Raw genomic sequence first — 19,015 nt, 5'->3', positions numbered from 1 at the left:
GTCCTCTTCACCTTAAATGAACTCGAAGCCGATGGAACTATATTTTTTTTCAAATATATTTCTAAATTGACCCAGATTATACTGTACTGTACTTTTGGAAAAGCAGTAAATACAAGTTAAAAACGTCCGTGACCAAAAAAAAAAGTTAAAAACGTCCGTGAAACAAGTCCTTTCCAAGGGCACCTCTGTCGTCCTGATTACCTCTCTGACGCTGACAAGATTGTGGACGTATATATATACGGGAGCGCGCTGAGGGAAAGCGAGGAGAAAACAAAACACACACTGTCACACTGACAAACAAACAGGGGAAGAGCGGACAGAGGAGGGGAGAAGAGAGAAGGGAAGTGAACAGAGGCAGATAACTTTTTTTTTTCCCTTCACCTTCTTCCTTGGATACTCCAGCGAGAACACCACTGAGTGCAGAGCAGCTCCAGGCATGGCGTTGGGCGTGGCCGGAGTGGCGGCGCTACTCTCGCTCTCCGTCTTCACCGGGGCCACCGCCGACACCAACTCCGACGACGGTTCGCGATTCATGCTCCCCTAGTTCTCCCATCTCTCCTCAACTGAAGCATATATGTGTTCGGTTTAGCATGCCAAGAACACTGCCTTTGCCCCCTTGGTTCTGTTCTGTTCGGACTTCTCTCTATATGTTTCTTAGGGCATCAATGGATGGGACTGTTCGTGATGCTTCTTCCTCTTCAGTCTGCCGTCAGACTGCTAGAAAAATCTGCTTCTGGTTTGGAGGCAGTAGCAGTGTTGTGCATAAACGTTGCTCGTTTTCTATCTCATATGCGATGCGAGTATGCCACAGACGTTTCTGCTACAGCTTGTTCTGAGAGCATCCCCTTTCTTTGCTACGGACCGGGGAAAACACGGTCATTTCGAGTTACTCTAGCGTTTAAAATCACTGTGACGAATTCTTTATCCAACCTTGGGCCCATGGGAACGCCAAATTATTGCTGACCTGTTCAGTTCTTGTCTTCTTAATGTTCTTTCCAATTCCTTTTCTTTGACTTCTCCGCTTCAGAAGGCCAAACTTCTATAGGTTAGGTTGGCTTGCTGAATTTTGGCTGAAACTGTTTGAAAAACACGCTTTTGGCTGAATTGTCGTGAGAGAAGGCTGAGAAAAAAAACCAAACAAGCCGGATTCTGGGGTAAGCCAAACGGGGCCTAAGTTTCATTAAGCTTCGGATGATTGGGAATTTGGTCTTGGACTGATACATACCGTGTCACAGGTTTGGCCGAGTGTTTCTCCATTTTGTCCTCGGCGTTTTAGTAGCTTTGTTTGCCCTATCCGGCTAACCCGGAAGAAAGAAACATGCCCAATTGTTTATTTAATTTTGCGAATGTTGCGGTTATTCAAGGCACCTTTTTTCTTGGTACTGCAAGTAGGACTGCTACTTTTGACTTCAGAGTAGTACTGGCTGTATATGCTTGTTAGGAGTCTCAGATGATGAAAAGGTACAACTAGGATAATACTTGTATTAGTTTCATTTACTTTTTTGAAAGGAAAACCTAGTATTAATAATTTTCATATTCATTGTCAAGAGGCTGTACTGTTGATTGATTGCTGAAAACTGACAACTTGTTGACGAATAAACACTAATCATGATATTTCCACCGGAATTATTGTTGTCACGCTATCTGAGTTGATGTTTCTGCCTACTCAGTGAGTGCCCTCAACACATTCTACACAACCGTGAACTCGTCGTCGCAGCTGACAAACTGGGTACCACAGAACGGCGACCCATGTGGCCAGTCTTGGCTCGGGGTTACTTGTTCCGGTTCCAGAGTGACAACAATGTGAGGTGACACAGAGAAGTCGACTTGATTCTGACATAAAATTCCGTTTCATCTGACATGCTAATTTCCTTCAGAAAACTGCCTGGTATGAGACTAAAAGGGACCCTGGGATACAACATGAATCTCCTCACTGAACTGTCTGAGCTGTTAGTGGAATCATCATCTCTCACACACTTTCAGTGTTTTGATGGTACACAGCGCTGTAATTTTGATCTGTTATAATTTTTGCAGTGACGTGAGCAACAATAATCTTGGAGGAAGTGATATCCCTTATAATCTCCCACCAAATCTTGAGAGACTGTAAGCTATTATTTGACCTTCACAGCTCTAGGACTGCCTTTCTTTTCCTTTGTCAATCATTCTTTAAGTGCTGACAGAACACTTGGCCTGCAGAAATCTTGAGAATAACAACTTCATTGGAACTTTACCTTACTCCATTTCCCAAATGGCTGCACTTAAATATTTGTAAGTAGGTTATGTTTACAGGTCTTTCGTACTGTCTCTTTCTAGGACATTGACTATATCTCACAATATAATGTTATACCACCCTATTTGGTTCAGAAATCTTGGTCATAATCAGCTGTCAGACATCAATGTTATGTTCGACCAACTCACCAACTTAACAACACTGTGAGTGCCTTTTTAGTTATATCTGAACAGAAATTTTACTAGTGAGCTACCATATGATATTATCTCTTCCATAATAATTGGTAAAATTATTGTAGGGACTTCTCATACAACTCATTTTCTGGAAATCTTCCTGAAAGCTTCGACTCCTTGACAAGTTTGAGCACACTGTGAGGACATTCTCCTTGTTCTTCATTAATCATTATAAATCTGTTGTCCACAATCCAAATAAGTACGGAAAACTCAAAGTACAATGATGACATGCTATATCCTCAGTTATTTGCAGGACAACCAATTTACTGGTACGATAGATGTCCTCACTGATCTCCCTCTGACGGACCTGTAAGTTGGTACAATTACCACATGCTGCTGTTTACACAAATATCTTTTTATTAGTGATCCAATTATCAATATCACGTGCAGAAATGTTGCAAATAACCAATTCAGTGGGTCGATTCCTGATAAGCTGAAGAGCATAAGCAATCTCCAGTAAGTAATTTTCGCTACCACAGTTCCAGGTTACCGGATTGGTATTGTAATTCAGTCTTTCTATTGTAGGACAAGTGGCAACTCCTTTAGCAACAGTCCTGCATCAGCTGCAACAGCACCTCCGTCATACAATCCACCTTCGAAACCATCACCTTCTAGAACTCCTAGTCATAGTAACAATAACAATAGTCCATCGAGAGAAAGTGATACCAATAATGGTGGTGGTGATGGCAAAAGCTCCAAAGTAGGAGGTGCTGCAGTTGCTGGAATTGTGATCTCTCTGGTGGTTGTCGGTGCATTGGTTGCCTTCTTTCTGATCAAGAGGAAATCTGTGAGGCGTCAAAAGGGATGTGATCCTGAAAAGAATGAGCATCTCAGCCCTCTTGCTTCCAGGAAAATTAAACGTAAGTCTACCATACCATGTACTAGTAAGAAAAAAATATTTAACATAGAATCTAGGTGTTGCTTATTTGTTTTCTCTGAACAATGGTTGCTGTTCAGAGCTGAGGCCCATCCGTGCTATCTCACTCTCGCCCACTGCAAAGGAACTGAAGAAGAATGTCTCGATGAACTTGAAACCACCGTCAAAAATTGAGCTTCACAAGTCCTTTGACGAAAATGATCCCACTAACAAGCCTGCCGCAGAGAAAGTAAACGTCTCTTGCATCAGGGCAACTGCATACACAGTGGCAGACCTGCAGATAGCAACGAAGAGCTTCAGTGCTGACAATCTGGTCAGTGAAGGCCGTTTTGGCCGTGTTTACAGAGCACAGCTTTGTGATCAGAAGGTATGTTCAGTAACCTTTTTTTCTAAAACCTATGCTCAGTAACCTTTGTTTGACCATTTTCTTTCCAGAGTGAAGAACACATTTTCAACCTTCATTATCAAAGAATTTGTTTATTTTACCAAACCTAACAGCATTGATTCTTAATCCATACTACTTTATAACTTTGAAGTATCAGTGATTATGCTCTTAACTAAAATTGATTATCTTAAGCTCATGTAAGCAGTAGCATACCCATATTCAGACTGGAGTTCACAAACTGTACACACCATGCAAATCTGTATGCAAGCGCTAACATAGTACAAAAACTTCACGGGATTGGTTATAGGATTTAGGGTTTCTAATTTCTTATCTCAAGATAAATTTGATATTTTTTCCTACAATTTTGGCTCATACTTTATCATGTTATAGTAACAGAGACTGTAAATTTACCTTGATGTTTCTATTAAACCATCCTAGCCTCAGTTTTTGGTCTGTACTTGTTCCACCAGATTCTGGCTGTGAAGAAAATCAATTTCTCTGCCATACCAGGCCCATCTGACTTCTTCGTCGAGCTGGTTGGCAGCATTGCAAAGCTAAATCATCCAAACCTCTCAGAGCTGGATGGCTACTGCTCGGAGCACGGACAGTGCTTGCTGGCATATGAATTCTACAAGAATGGATCTCTTTATGACCTCCTTCACCTGTCGGATGGGTACAGCAAACCATTATCTTGGAATAACCGTGTAAAGATTGCTCTAGGATCGGCGAGGGCATTAGAGTAAGTCAGACAGACTCATCATGTGTCTTTTGGTGGTGGGGGTGGGAGTCTTGAACTGAATATGTGCTGTTTTCAGGTATCTACATGAAACTTGTTCGCCGTCTATCATCCACAAGAATTTCAAATCATCTAACATACTGTTGGATGATGATCTTAACCCACATATTTCAGACTGCGGGTTTGCAGACCTAATTCCCAACCAGGAACTCCAGGTATCAGTCTGTTCATTTTTTGTTTTACAGGTGACAGGTGTAAAAAATATGTGAATCTGATAAATGTCCTCTGATGCAAGTATTTTGAAGTTACAATTTAATGTTATTGTTTGTTCACAGTGGTTGGAATAGATTGTGGAAGATAAATCAGTGTTAAAAGCAGACTATCAGACCTTATTCTGATAAACGGACAGTGTTTGCTGCCTTACAAAGCAGACGATTTCAGTTTCTATTCATGAAGTTTTTTTATCATTCTTATAGTATGCATTCTGAAGTTAGTATTTTTTTTAAAAAAAAGTTCTGAAGTTAGCATTGAATATATAATGAGCAAACTTTATCTAAAAATTTCCTTACATGTTGACATCTTCAGGAATCAGATGATAACTCGGGATATAGAGCTCCTGAGGTGACCATGTCCGGTCAGTATTCTCAAAAGAGCGACGTTTACAGCTTTGGTGTCGTCATGCTTGAGCTACTGACTGGACGGAAAGCATTTGACAGGTGAGCAAGCTAAGGACTACAGCGCTGTTACTTACACTGTAACAAGATGAGACAGTGAGTTTAGACTGAATGATAACTGTTGACTGAAACTATTTCAGCTCTCGGCCAAGGTCCCAGCAATCATTAGTCTGGTGGGCTTCACCGCAGCTGCACGACATCGACTCGCTAGATCAGATGGTTGATCCAACATTAGAGGGGCTGTACCATGCGAAATCACTCTCTCGGTTCGCAGACGCAATCGCCCTCTGTGTCCAGGTAAACCATCTCAAGTTTAGTTGCTATTATTCGCATCTCCAGCGATTTGTACAGTGTTGCTGACTGATCAATTTCCAATTGCACAGCCTGAGCCAGAATTCAGGCCACCAATGTCGGAGGTCGTCCAGTCACTGGTCTGTCTTGTGCAGCGAGCAAGCATGGGGACAGCACTAAGCAACGAGTGGAATTCTTGCCGGTTCGATGAATCTGGTGATCACACGTTCTAGGGGAAAATGATGTACCTAGAGTTCGATGAGGAACTATAGAAGACACACAGGTCATAGAAACTTGCAGCTTAGCATTGTTGTGAGTTGTGATGGTGTGACATGTGGCGGTGTCAGGTGAAATGTGACTTTTACCTATGCCATTTTACTATGAGTCATTGTGTGTTTTGTATATAAAAGCAATGCCAGACCTTTCTGCAATGCTGCTGCAACCTGAAGCAGGGGTGAAAAGAAAGTTCCTTTTTTAAAAAAAATATATAGTATATGGTTCATTCAGCCGTGTATATGGATATCTTTTGAAGACAACCAACTTTCTGATTTCGTCTCTGATCGTTGTCCAAAAATTATCAGGGAAGATGTAGCACTACTACTGCCACAGAATTAGTCTTATGTATATATATCCTCTGAAATCCGAACCATATATCCAGGAAACATCAACAGAGGACACGTCCACATATTCCAACCAAATTGCATATCAACATCTCTGTCATGCATATGTACATCAGAAAGAATCCCCTTTGCTAGTAACAGAAGGTCAGAAGCTACCCTTCGCCAATAATCCCAACGGCAAATGCACATTTACCATCAGCGTTTAGTTGGAAAAATTAAAGAATTGGGCCGGCCTTTCTAGCTACTAGTTTCTAGCCGTTGCGTTGCAGTGTCACGCTCACCAGGCGACCAGAGTAGTAAGGCCGACCAAGGCGAGCAGTAGCACGGCGCTCCAAGATGATGAAGATGAAGCCAGAGCCACCCTGGGGGCGGCGGACGGCGACTTGCCAGTCAGCTCGTGGCGGCCGGTGTCGATCATGATCTCGAAGCGGCAGGTCCCCTGGGACGGGTTGGTGGTTGTGATGACGGAGAGGTTGTTAAAGTTGCAGGCGGCCTTCTGCTGGTTGGCCGCCTGGAAGAACTGGTTGAAGGCGTAGGAGACGTTGGCGCGCGCGTCGAGGTTCCCGCAGGAGGATCCGGCGCCGAGGCTTGTGCAGTCGGAGTACTCGCAGGCGTAGCCGACGGCGCCGGCGATGGCCGGGTTGGTGGCGCTGGCGTCCGGGCGGAGCACGCACCACTGCTTGGAGAGGTAGCGGACGCCCTTGGCCGGCACGATGGCCCTGCCGTTGGCGAGCCTGAGCGGGTACTTGGGCGAGCCGTCGTAGTTGAAGACACCCCAGTGGCGCTCGAAGTTTCCGGGGTCAACGCTCTTGTTGTCCTCGTCCAGCAGCGCGAAGACGTAGACGTCGGGCATCCGCGGGCGTCGCGGGGTGCCCTTGCCGGCGACGATGCGGTCGAAGAGTCCCTGGTTGAACCGCTGCGCGTTGGCGACGTTGGCGTTCTTGTCGCCGTCGGTGGGCCAGCCGATCTCCCCGACGACGACGGGGATGGCGCCGAGGCCGTGCTTCTCGAGCGCGGCGATGAGGGTGTCGTAGTTGGCGTCGAAGACGTTGGTGTAGAGCACGCCGCCGTCCTGCACGCTGGCCTGCGAGGGCGGCGCCCCCGGGGACGGGAAGTAGGCGTAGTCGACGGGGAAGTTTGGGTCGGCGTAGAGGGAGAGGAACGGGTAGATGTTGATGGTGAACACGCCGCCGCTGTCGAGGAGGAAGCGGACGAGGCTAACCATGAGGCCCGCGATGTCGGGCCTGAAGTCGCCCGTGGACGGGCGGCCGTCGCCGGACTCGTAGACGTCGGCGTTGAGCGGGACGGTGACGTGCACCTGCCTGGCGAGGCCCGCCTTGACGAGCGCCGCCTGCACGTTCTGCACGGCGGGCAGCGTGGCGGCCTCGAACTTGCCCTTGTACGACTTGAGGAAGGGCTCGTTGCCCACGGCCACGTAGCGGATGTCCACGCCGTACTTGGAGACGTAGGTGGAGACGTTCTGGATCACCCACTGCTCGGCGGCGTTCACGCTGGCGGCCACGGAGGCGAGCAGCTCGTTGGGGAGGCCCAGCATGACCTGGATCCCCGAGTGGCCCAGCGCCCGGAGCGCGTTCGGGTCCGCCTCGAACAGCTTCACCTTGTCGAAGCCGTTGTCCCGCAGGAGGCGCACGGTGATGTCCCCCGGCAGCGGGTGCAGCACGCGGGTGCCCCAGTTGGCCGCCAGCGCCTGCACGGGCCGCGCCCGGAACACCACCGGGTACGCCGCCGCCACCCACAGCAGCACCGCCAGCGCACGCAGCGCCGCCGCCATCTTATTGATCACTGGCCGGCACACCACCGTACGTGCTGCGCTGCGCAGTGCCGCGTTTGTCTGTATGTTATGTGCACCGGCCACCGGTGGGTTTGCAGGTCTGAACTGATGACGACGAAGATATAGGGTTGGCGGCCGGAACCGCCAGATGGTGTTTGCACCGAGAAGGGAAAGCATATACACAAATGGTGTTTGTGTCAAGAAGAGGACTGATGGATGTGAAGATGGAAGACGATGATGAGTTTGGAGGAGGACAAGGAAAAGAAGGGATCAGATACCGGAAGGAGATGGACAAGTGTAAGCCCGCGTGGTTTTTGACCTTGGAAGCTAGGAAAAGGAGGGAATCATTCTTTTGCATCTCTACTAGGATAGGAAACGACGACGGAGATAGCGGGTCCCCTCCCACGTCTTAGCAGCGGGATTGCGTGGTGCCATGCCCGCCCAGACAGACACCAACAGTCCAACACATCGACGTACAAGTGCAACAACGGTGGAGGAGCTTCTGTTTTGTCACCTTTCTGGCCCAAGTTCAACAGTTCCTGAACCAGCTAATTTTATACCTACCTGATTTATGTATAACAGGGCCTTGACCTTATTCGTGCACTAACCAACCGAAAACCACGCATATCAAGCACATGTTCATACTTCAGTCTTTAACCAATAACATTTAGCTATTATAATACAAACTTAATACGGTTACATTTGTATTCAAATGTACTACCTAATTATTATAAGTTTATATTCTAAAAAAAAGTAATAGAAAACAAGTAAATGGTCAAAATATGATTACGTCAATGAATCAAAGAGCTTTTTTCTAATCCAATGGTGCACCCTAGATCTTACTATGAACTTTAATACTCTACTTTTAGTATATATGTATATCTGCACATTCAGAATCAATTACAATCTATTTAATTGTTCAGGAATCAAGGCGTCAAGCATTTAACATGGATCTGTAGGTTACTTGACTCAGCTCAATCTCTATTTATTTTTCTGTTCACTTGGCTGCAGCTATTAAAAAGGGATCTAATTTATAAAATGGCCCGGAGGGAGTACTACACAACACACACTTCCTCAGATGCTACAAAAGTTGGAACCAACAGGATTACCAGAAACCGCAAACAAGTTGCTAGTGGCAAAGATACAACTCAAAATTTGAATCTGGTGCGAGTATTGTACATTTGAACATCTAGCAGGGCAGAACCAACCCAAAGGTAGCAGAAAAGCACCACCTTCTTCTCCCAGATATGTATCCTCAAAAACACAACATTTTTCTCCTGCATCGAACCGGGATTCTCTCGTCGAGCATGTTGACTTACAGTATCTCATGACATTCAGCCCTTGTGAATTGGATTGTTACAAAACCTTTCCCAGGAGCTCAAGCAATCTCTCTGCCAAACTTCAGTCCCTGAAAGTTGTTCAGAGGAATGTCAGTGCTATATCATAAATATACAGAAGACAACAGAGAAAAAAAAAGATGGCAACCTAAGAGTGTTTTAAAGGTTCAACAAGATAGCAAAGTTGATCAGGCAAACACATCAAATGAGATACAGCTTACTCAATACTCCCTCCGTCCCTAAATAACTGTGGCTTTTGGTTTCCGTGCCATAAGTTTGACTGTATTTTTAGAAAATCTGTGCAACATTTGTATCTCCAAATAAATTTATTATGAAAATAGATTCAACGATCTACCTAATGATATTAATTTTGTACCATAAATATTAATATTTTTTTATATATATTCAGTCAAAGTTGTTTCTCGGGAAACGAAAACAACAGTTATTTAGGGACGGAGGGAGTAGATAACAAAGCATTTTCGCAACTTCTTAATTCCACAATTTTGGCAAATATGGCATTTAAGCAAATATTTTCTATAGCGGTAACAAAAGCAGGTCACATAAAACATGTATTTTTCACACATAATAAATTCAACCATAAAATTATTCATGCTGAATTCTACATGTCAGCACACTCATAGGAAACAAACAATGAATAACATACAGTTTGATGTAAGTATCAACTGCCATAGGGCCAAGTAAATATAGGAACAACTACACATCATTAGCTCAATTTCCATTTAACCCATTCTTGTAAACATAAGGGCGTACCCAGTGCAGAGAGCTCCCGCTATGTGCGGGGTCTGGGGAAGGGTGTAAGTGGCAAGCCTCACCCTCGCCTGTGCAATGCGAGGAGACCGCGACTCGAACCCGGGACCTTCCGGTCACAGGCGGTAAGACTCTACCGCTTGCACCAGGCCCGCCCTTCCCATTCTTGTAAACATCATGGAAAATAACATGTATTTATTTTCAGTAGAATATATGGAACATAAAAGTGATCCCTTTGGTCAATTGTACCAACACCACACTGCAACAGCAATAGATATTACAAGGGGTAAACCCTAAATGCATGGCCAGGTTTATCACACCTTTGAGAAGAAATATGATAGCATAAGTAGAAATAACACTACAACCAATTAACCACCATCACAACTTCACTAGCACATGAAACTACAGATATTCACACCTCTTAGAAAATAAAGTATTGGGCAAAAGAGTGCAGGGCAACCACGAGTATCAGCAATAAGACAAGAAATTATACAGTTTATGGAAGAACAGTGTTTGAAACCACATTTAGAGCACACAAAAATAAAAACACCACCATACGTAATCTAGCCTCTGGGTGCAAGTTTTGCATGTAAACCATAATCAAGTATGTATCCTACTACTTTACAGTGTTTGTGACTAACTAAAGCAATTCTTATGAAAGCAAAACTAATATAGTATCAAATCAAACATATACAAAAGAGTGTATATTTATCATAACCTGTAATATGAAACAAAATCAAATGCTCTAAGTTCATAAAAATCTTAGCACAATTTTTGCAAGGGCACCATGCATGAGATTAAGTCAGTAAAACCTTAATTCTCTAAATGCATTGTGAGCCTGAGAGTTTCAGTAAGTACTTAACAGAAAATACTACTCTTAATAACAAGAAGAAAGACCTCTGAATAGTTACAAAGCAATTAAAAGCAGCGGTTCCAATTTAAAGGAGCATCCATGGTTGTGTGATCAACTTACCAGTATTTAATTACACCATCCCAACCACAGGTTGCAACCTTGCTAGTTTCCAATGGATGCCACTCGCATCCAATGCAAACTCCATTGTGGCACTTCAAAGTCTTAAATCTCCTGCAGCTTTTCCAGTCCCAGAACCAGCAGCTACCCTCACCATCACCAGACATCACAAACCTCCCATCAGGTGAGAAGTTCACCTGACAAGCATAACCTGCCACAATATGGCCAGCAAATCTCTTCTTCTTATTAAGCTGAAACCTCTCCTTGGTGCTGTATATCAGTATCTGATTGTCCAAACTCTGCGCTGCCAGCCAATTGGAGTTGGGATGCAGTGCAATCGATGGCATTGAGTGCATGTGCGGCTCACTGATATACTTAATCACCACAGGGATGCCAAACTCCCACACACGAAGAGACTTGTCATCACTCGAGGTCACAAATCTCCTGTTGTTATCCACAAAAGTTATGGTGTTCACAGCCCCTAAATGCTGATCGTACTCTTGCGTAATCTGCCCTGACTTCATATCCCATTGCACAATCTTCTTATCACTCATTCCGGCAAGGAGAATATGCTGCTTATCCTCATCAGGATTGAGCTTCACAACGTATGGGACCTTCCCAGTTGAGAAGGTCGAGATCACCTGCCCTGTCTCAGTATCCCAGTACTGTATATTCCTGTCATACCCAGCACTCAAGAATTTAGTTCCATCATTGGAGAATGATATATCCCTTACCGCCTTTGAGTGCCCCATATAAGTACGCATACAGTTCCGTGACCCAAGAACATCCCAGATCTTAATCTTGCAATCCATACTTGCAGACAGCAGCAAATGTCCATACTTTGGGAAAAACCTGATAGCTGAGACCCCCTTGGTGTGGCCGACCCACTCGTGCACACACCTCTTAGGGATGTAGCAGTGGTCGTTGGTGGCCTTGGCATCCTTGGGCGGCGTGATCCAGGAGCGTCCCTGGTAGTCCTTCTCCTCCTTGCCGTGGAAGGTGGTCTTGACCACAACCTCTGTCCTCTCGCTCTTTCCTTCGCCGCGGGCCTCCTTCTCGGCCTTCTTGGCAGCGTGCGCCTCCGCATACTGCCTCTGCTCCTCGGTGAGCTCCGCGGGAGGCGCTTCCTTCTTCCCAACCCAGGGACTCTGCTTGTTGTGGAGGATCCATTCCTCGGAGGCAGGGTTCTTGGCCTCCGGGGGCGCGGGCTCGTCCTGGTTGTCCGCCTTGGCCAGTAGGCGGCGGCGCTTGTGCTCGGAGGGGGCGAGGTTGTAGACGGTGTCGGGCTCGGGCGCCTGCGGCTGGGCGTCGCCGACGATGTGGAGGCCCGAGGGGTCGGCGGCGTAGCCGAACCGGTGGAAGGTGTTGTATTGCTCGTCGAATAGGAATGGCAGGACCGCGGCGTCCTCAACGTGGCCGAGCTTGTGGTTGCGGTTGCCGGAGGCGGAGGATATTGGGGCGTGGGGATGCTGGGGCCCGAGGATAGGAGCCCAGAGCTGGTCGGCGGTGGGGTTGAAGGCGACGAGGTGGAGCGAGGGGTCGAGCGGGCGGGCGGCGGACGCGGCGGAGGAGAGCGCGAGCGCGGTGTCGTCGACGGCGGGGGCGGCGGACTTGGACGGAAGGCGGAGCGGCGAGGATTCCGGCGAGGACGCGGCCGCCGAGTCCTCCGGAGACGAGGCGTCGTCCGGCGCGTAAGAGGACTGGAGCAGATCCATGGTGGGGGATCTAGGGCTAGGGTTTCTGCTGAAGTTGTGGGAGGTTTGTATTTGGAATCGTTGATGACGAGACTGCCGCGACTCCTCGCGAAGGCAAGACCGCAAGAGCGAGCGAGCTGGGCCAAGGAGGTCAGATGGGCCGTTCTATATGTTTGGGGAAAACAATCTATTTTAGAGCTCTGAACCATTATTTATAGTCTGATTTTTTTTCTTAAAACTATCTTACGCATGAACTATCAAAACGATTCAATTGGTTTGAAGTGATTTTGAAGAGCTGTTTATCATTTTTAGTTAAACAATATGATAAATACTTGATAATGGTTTTTTTTAAAATCTAGAGATATACTTTATAATATATTTAGAGCTCATAAAAATATCTTTAGGTGCTTAAAAGATAGATCTAGCTTCATCAAAAAGGAAAAAAAATAACCAGAAAAATATAGAAATTGTCCAAAGGTTTTAAAAACTTTTCGCAACATAAAACATAATATGAAACCAGCACAAATGCATAGCATTAATGTATGTTGCATTCATGACGGTAACATCTCACGTTATGGTCGTGCAAAGTTGTGGAAACATGTTTGTACGTAGGGCGTCCTCAACGGGAGAAGATCGCCAGGCGAGGTCATCTCCAAAAACAATAAAAAAACAATACTTGATGGCTGAGGCCACGTTTAGTTGCACCGAGTTGGCGCCGCCTGAAACACTGTAGCAACAGTATAGCTACAGTATCATTTTATTTTTATTTGGTAATAGTTGTTTAATCGTTGACTAATTAGGCTCAAAACGTTCGTCTTTGCAATTAGTTTTTGATTTCGTCAATATTTAGTACTTACCACAAGTTTGATGTGACGGAAAATTTTCTTTTTGTATAGTGTCAAAGTTAGGAATTTGGTGGAACTAAATAGGGCCTGAGTCATGTGGGTTGAGAGAGGAGTTTTCTTGGGACATGTGCGAGACTCTCTATTGCATGCATACTCGCTAGCACGCTGCTTTCTCCTTCTCCATCCAGTGAAATTATACCTGAGCGGCTGAGCTAGCTATGTGTACTCGGTATTACAATGACATGTTTATTCTATGCAAGCTGCAACCTCAAACCACAAACAAATTTAACACACACAAGTTACATGGATTATTGTAAAGAAAAGAATACAAGCCAAGCAATTTCGTAATCGCGTCATGTCAAAATGATATATGGGCAGTAACATATTTGTTTGCCTCTTATCTCATAACCAAATACTATAACCGCAAAAGTTTTTTTTTTTTTTGGTAAACACAACTTTATTTCATGCGTATATGAAAGGTACCCTGCATAAAAGTTACGCAAACAAATACTGTAGAAGATCAAACATTTCTTAGTAAAAATATCGACTACGAACCGTGCATAAAAAATAAATCTTCTAGAACAAGCACAACATTTTGGTTTACACATTGTAAAAGACAAGAGGCACCTGGCGTTTTTACACATCCTGCTGTTTCAAAAGGCGGTCGACACGTTACCATCGGTTGACTCGGCCATAATAAAAACCTTTTTTGTAGAAAACAAAAAATACAATGTAAAATCAAAAATTTCCTGCCAGACAGTTCAGTGTTTACTGACCCATACCCTGAAAATGTACATTAGCAAGCTTCTCGATCAGATCAACGACCTTACCGATAGGTCTAATATCGTTGTACCTACCAGCAGTAACATCACAACAACATAAAAACTGTGGCACATGAAGCTTGAACAAATGCAATGGTAATTTTTGTGATCATCACATAAAGTTACAGTTCCTCAACTGGGATGCTGTTGCTATCCTAAAAAAGCTGCATCAGCTCCTTGTAATCTTGAGCCCCAAGTTAAACCCTTTGGTGCACAAGTTGCTTCCAAACTCAGGGCTCTGGCAGGTCCTCATCTACGCAGGCAATGCTATTTGCTAACTCTGCAGTTAGGTCGTAGCCTCTCCATTCAGTTCACAGATATACTGTCTGTAGATTTGTCACTTAGTTCTCACCTGCTTCAGGCCAACCAAGCAGATTGTTAGGGGATGCAGATGAATAAATGCAAAGCAAATAACCCAGATGCTTGAAATTAAGCATTTTGTTTTCTAGACAATCCACCAGATGCAATTGAAGGTTTGTCTTAGTTCAGTCTGATGAGTTTGTGTTATAGATAGCAGAATTTGAACGAAAGCATCCTAATTTGAAACGATCATGTCTATTGACAGCGATATCATATATTGAATATGTTAGTTACAAATGGGATAATTAACTTCCACAGTTATGGTCCTTTATGGTAAGGAAATAAAGCAATAGTCTGACTGTTTTTTTTTAATCCAAATGGTTAAGTTCTTGCATTTCCACCAACCCATCAATTTTGATCCAATTTGCTCTCATGCATCTAACAAAGCAATAAACAATATACTTACTTGCATCAGGATCTACATGGACGAAGAAGCTTGCAGCAACTATGAGGTAGCACAAGATGAGCATAAGGCCTTTAAAATAGTTTGATGTGCCTTCCTGGAAAAACATATATAATAAAATGTAAAATATTAGAACTAAAAAATAGGATGCAAAACAGCCCGTGGTAGTAACTTCATATATAAAGGGAAATAGATGTTGATTTTTTCTGTAAGCATACCTGTAGCATGAATGCCACCACTAGTACAGTTATAAAGAGAGTCGCTGTCTCAAACAGTTGAAAATTCAAGTCCATTTCTTGCCCCATCATCCAGCCAATTACCACACAGAATGGAATCTGCCGATCGTGGAAAAAAATAACAGAGGAAATTATTAAAAAAAGATGATATCTACTGACTAAAAACACGATCTGGCTAATGACAAAAGAATTTATAAAACCAGAGCTGGGTAGTAGTATCTGGTGCAGTAAGTATTATTACCACAAACATGGAGATCTGTGTTGATGATCCTATCGCAACTCCCAATGTAATGTCCTGTCATTATGGGAAAATGAGGCTAAAGACGAATTCACATTATTGTCAAAAATTGCAAAAGGTGAAAAGAAAGGAGTAACAATTACCAATTTGTTTTTCATGGCAAACATAATGGCACTCGCATGTTCAGCAGCATTCCCCACAATAGGAAGCAGAATAACACTAATAAAGGCTACTGGCAAGTTTAATGATTCAGACGCACCCTGTTATGACATGTTGAAGAAGCATGGTTCAAGAAATAGAAATTTATATAGAGGTAAAATAGAGATATATTTGGTCCTCTTTTCTAGTTATTACTAACAAGAGGGAGAGAACAGAGGAATGCAATTGTCAGCAAGCTCTTCAGTACCTGGATGGCATCAACCAGGTACCCTGAGAGTATTGAAATCCAAATAGTCAATATAAAAAGCCAGCAGATAGCCTCCCATTGTGTTATCTCCTTTTCATCCTCCTCCTCCTCAGTGGCTTCTTCTTCCTGTTGTGGCAAGTAGAAATTCGAATTTGAAGTGTGAATATCACAAAAGTGTAATGAAATATATGAAATGATTATATTTATGTTTGATGTTCTCACTTGCTAGGATGTAGTTATAAATGTCCTAGATAAAGATAAACTAAAATGTTTCTGATGATTGCATTTTGTAAATGGATGTGCCCATAGTAAAAGAAAAATCAGGAGAACCAAATATCTTGCTAGTCTTTCTTGTTAACTGCATTATTACATTTATCATGTTCCATCCTTTACAGCTTACCTACATCAACCTGATCCAGACTTCTAACAAAGCATAGTCCCCGACAAATATAATCATTTTATTACAAAGAGAAGTGACCCAGGTTTTTTTGTGCAGTCAATGAACTCATATCCTTATGCATGCATTTTTTTTTGGTTTTCCAGTTTCCAATGTTTGCAAAGATTTAGTGTTAAGCTACTTACATCACCAATTGGGCTGTACATACTGCGGTGGCTCTTTAGTTGAAAAAATAGATAGCTAGCATAGGCCACAAGCATGATGCAGCTACTAAACCTTGAGAGAGTTACTTCAGATTTTCCATACTGTGCTTCTGAATGTGTGAAGTGAAGCACTGCTGGGAACATAAGGCCTAAGACAGCCATCAACAGTAGTCCTGAGTTTACAACAGCTGATGCCTGCAATGATAAATTCAAGTCAATAGAAACTACAGCAAGTCTTTAATATAAAAATTGTTTAGGAAAACCAGATTTGTGAAATAGACTACCTTGTTGAAGACCTGGTCCCTGTTAGAATGTACAAGACCACCAGCAAAGAAAGCACACCCAAGAACCAGCAGCATATTTGACAATATTGATCCTAGGAGTGACTGCTGGACGACTCGAATCATCCCATTTTTCAGTGCATATATTGATATAATCATTTCCGTTGCATTTCCAAATGTAGCATTCAGTAGCCCCCCAACTGCAATTAGATGAAAAGAAAAGGTTACATCTTTACTGAATACTAAGCAGATGCTAAAGCTAAGATTCGCGTAGGAAAGATAACACAGTATGGGACCGAAGAACATACCAGTTGGGCCAGTGTAGCAAGCAAGTTGCCTGCACATGAGCAATAAAGTAGCATCCATTAGGACATAGAAAATGTATATAGGACGGGAGAATTGAATCTTAATTGCTACTAGCATAAGAAGTAACTGGGAACTAAAGTTACCATTTTTGTTGACACTTACTCAGTTGCGTATCCCAATCTCTCGGCCAACGGGGTAATGCCGATTAAGCTGAAAAGGAAAACCCATCCTTGCTGTGGAGCCCGCATTTGATGGAAGCAAACAGAAAAGGGAAGGCGTCAGCTTATGCGTACTGCAACTTAAATGCAGCGGAAGAACAATGAACTTGACAGTAAAGATTCAAACGCGCCGCCGAAAGTAGAAAATGTACGTGCACTTCGTTGGCGAAAAGAAAAAAAAATGTAAGATTTGGAAACGAAGTGCGGGGCCGGGGGCTAGCTCTTACGTGCGTTCCGGAGAGATAGTGGAGCATGATGGCGAGCGGGCCGAAGGGGAGGAGCACGTTGATCTTGGCCTGGAAGATGACGACGCGCACGCTGGTGAGCGCCCTCCGCCACCTGCTCCCGGGGGCGAGCGACTCGGCCACGGCGGCGAGCGAGCCGATGTGCTCGAAGTCCAGCGAGTGCATCTTCCGGGGCGGCGGCGCCGGCGAGCCCGCCGGCGACGCCAGCTCCAGCTCGTCCTCCCCCTCCGCGTGCGCCTGCTGGAACCCCAGCGCCGGCTTCTCCGCCACCATCATCTGCGAGGCCGCGGCCCGGCTCGAATCAAGGACCGCGCCGGCGGATCCGCGCATGCAGCAACGCAGAGACGGCCGGGCGGGCGGGCGGCCTTCCTCCGCAGAGCGGAGTACGCGACGAGCACGTACTTGGGTGGTGAAGGCGGTTCGATCAGGATCACCACACCAAATGCGGAGAGGAGGAGGAGGGCAGGAGGCGGCGGGTGGACAGCGCGGTTGGGTTGGGGTCGGACGCGCGGCGCCGAACTGGTGATCGAATCTTCCGTTCACGGCAGGGAGAAATGCGCTCGGCGAGGCAGGAGCGAGGAGGAGGAGAAATGCGCGAGGAGACGCCGATGCGCCGGGCACGGCACGAGCACGAGCACGACGAAGCTGCCTGGGTGCTTCGGGGGTGGGGCCCCGGCCGTACGCCAGGTGGGCGGGCCCGGATCTTGCTGGGCCCACGTATCAGGGCGGAAAGCCGACGGCCCTGCTCGCGCCGCTCTTTCGTTCGTGGGCAGAAGGTGAGAAGAAGGTGCCGTGGCCAGCACGGGGGTTCTCTCTTTCTCTTCGTACCCGCAGGCGTACCCTCGCGGGGCCCCAGTATCTCGATGACGTGGCGAGCGGATCCTGTAGTTGTGTACTGGGGTTAGCCCGGTGAGAAGTGAAAAATGATGGAGGGGCGCCGATGATGAGCGGATCTGATCAATGATAAATATGCTCCTGACAATGATGCCTGCATCTCAGTTTGGTGGTGTTCCACACCTCCACTAATGCCCACTCTAGCCCCACAGAGTGAAACGCTGAAAGCTAGGGCCATGTTTAGATCGTAAAAAATTACAACCCGATGAATAGTAGCGCTTTCGTCTTATTTGGTAAATATTGTCCAATCGTGAACCAACTAAGCTCAAAAGATTCATCTCGTGATTTCCAACTAAACTGTGTAATTAGTTATTTTTTTTACCTACATTTAATGCTCCATGCAAGCGGCTAAAAATTGATGTGATGGAGAGAGAGTGAAAAAACTTGGAATTTGGAGGTGATCTAAACAAGGCCTAGGCCTGTTTAGTTTCCAAAAATTTTCACCCCAAAATGTCACATCAAATCTTGCGGCACATGCATAGAGTACTAAATGTAGACGAAAAAAAAAACTAATTGCACCGTTCTCGACAAAATCGCGAGACGAATCTTTTAAGC

The 19,015-nt window shown here is 45.0% G+C and overlaps 4 protein-coding genes across 6 annotated transcripts; 1 reads left to right on the top strand and 3 right to left on the bottom strand.

Annotated features, from left to right (window-relative positions):
- The first annotated feature begins 266 nt into the window (after nucleotides 1-266).
- On the top strand, nucleotides 267-5,966 carry LOC136530242 (protein STRUBBELIG-RECEPTOR FAMILY 6-like). Of its 2 annotated transcripts, none has more exons than XM_066523056.1 (16): nucleotides 267-521; nucleotides 1,671-1,803; nucleotides 1,878-1,949; nucleotides 2,035-2,103; nucleotides 2,197-2,268; nucleotides 2,365-2,433; nucleotides 2,529-2,600; nucleotides 2,707-2,772; nucleotides 2,854-2,919; nucleotides 2,989-3,323; nucleotides 3,421-3,707; nucleotides 4,196-4,464; nucleotides 4,541-4,676; nucleotides 5,047-5,177; nucleotides 5,276-5,432; nucleotides 5,519-5,966. In XM_066523056.1, exons 1-16 carry the CDS (start codon nucleotides 437-439, stop codon nucleotides 5,657-5,659), a joined length of 2,160 nt encoding a protein of 719 aa, XP_066379153.1. In that variant the 5' UTR covers nucleotides 267-436; the 3' UTR covers nucleotides 5,660-5,966. The 2 variants fall into 2 exon arrangements, with proteins under 2 accessions (XP_066379153.1, XP_066379154.1); XM_066523057.1 differs by having other exon boundaries at nucleotides 1,671-1,808.
- Nucleotides 5,967-6,011: 45 nt separating this feature from the next.
- Nucleotides 6,012-7,966, bottom strand: LOC136530268 (glucan endo-1,3-beta-glucosidase 5-like). Its single transcript, XM_066523058.1, has one exon. It carries the CDS (start codon nucleotides 7,836-7,838, stop codon nucleotides 6,324-6,326), a length of 1,515 nt encoding a protein of 504 aa, XP_066379155.1. The 5' UTR covers nucleotides 7,839-7,966; the 3' UTR covers nucleotides 6,012-6,323.
- A 766-nt stretch (nucleotides 7,967-8,732) lies between these two features.
- LOC136539712 (uncharacterized) lies at nucleotides 8,733-12,726 on the bottom strand. The gene is made up of 2 exons (XM_066531685.1): nucleotides 10,917-12,726; nucleotides 8,733-9,246 (listed from the first exon to the last, which is right to left on the bottom strand). The coding sequence occupies exons 1-2, from the start codon at nucleotides 12,626-12,628 to the stop codon at nucleotides 9,240-9,242; spliced, it is 1,719 nt and encodes a 572-aa protein (XP_066387782.1). The 5' UTR covers nucleotides 12,629-12,726; the 3' UTR covers nucleotides 8,733-9,239.
- A 1,322-nt stretch (nucleotides 12,727-14,048) lies between these two features.
- Nucleotides 14,049-18,228, bottom strand: LOC136530284 (vacuolar cation/proton exchanger 2). Of its 2 annotated transcripts, none has more exons than XM_066523059.1 (11): nucleotides 17,549-18,228; nucleotides 17,266-17,336; nucleotides 17,106-17,134; nucleotides 16,801-16,997; nucleotides 16,499-16,711; nucleotides 15,917-16,042; nucleotides 15,654-15,770; nucleotides 15,514-15,567; nucleotides 15,255-15,371; nucleotides 15,040-15,133; nucleotides 14,049-14,628 (listed from the first exon to the last, which is right to left on the bottom strand). In XM_066523059.1, exons 1-11 carry the CDS (start codon nucleotides 17,894-17,896, stop codon nucleotides 14,615-14,617), a joined length of 1,380 nt encoding a protein of 459 aa, XP_066379156.1. In that variant the 5' UTR covers nucleotides 17,897-18,228; the 3' UTR covers nucleotides 14,049-14,614. The 2 variants fall into 2 exon arrangements, with proteins under 2 accessions (XP_066379156.1, XP_066379163.1); XM_066523066.1 differs by having other exon boundaries at nucleotides 14,050-14,625; nucleotides 17,549-18,227.
- Between the last annotated feature and the right edge of the window lie 787 nt (nucleotides 18,229-19,015).

This window comes from Miscanthus floridulus, chromosome 2 (assembly GCF_019320115.1).
Source record: "Miscanthus floridulus cultivar M001 chromosome 2, ASM1932011v1, whole genome shotgun sequence".
Taxonomy (NCBI): domain Eukaryota; kingdom Viridiplantae; phylum Streptophyta; class Magnoliopsida; order Poales; family Poaceae; genus Miscanthus; species Miscanthus floridulus.
Note: the sequence above shows the minus strand (reverse complement) of the source record. Positions and strands in the feature narration are given on the sequence as shown.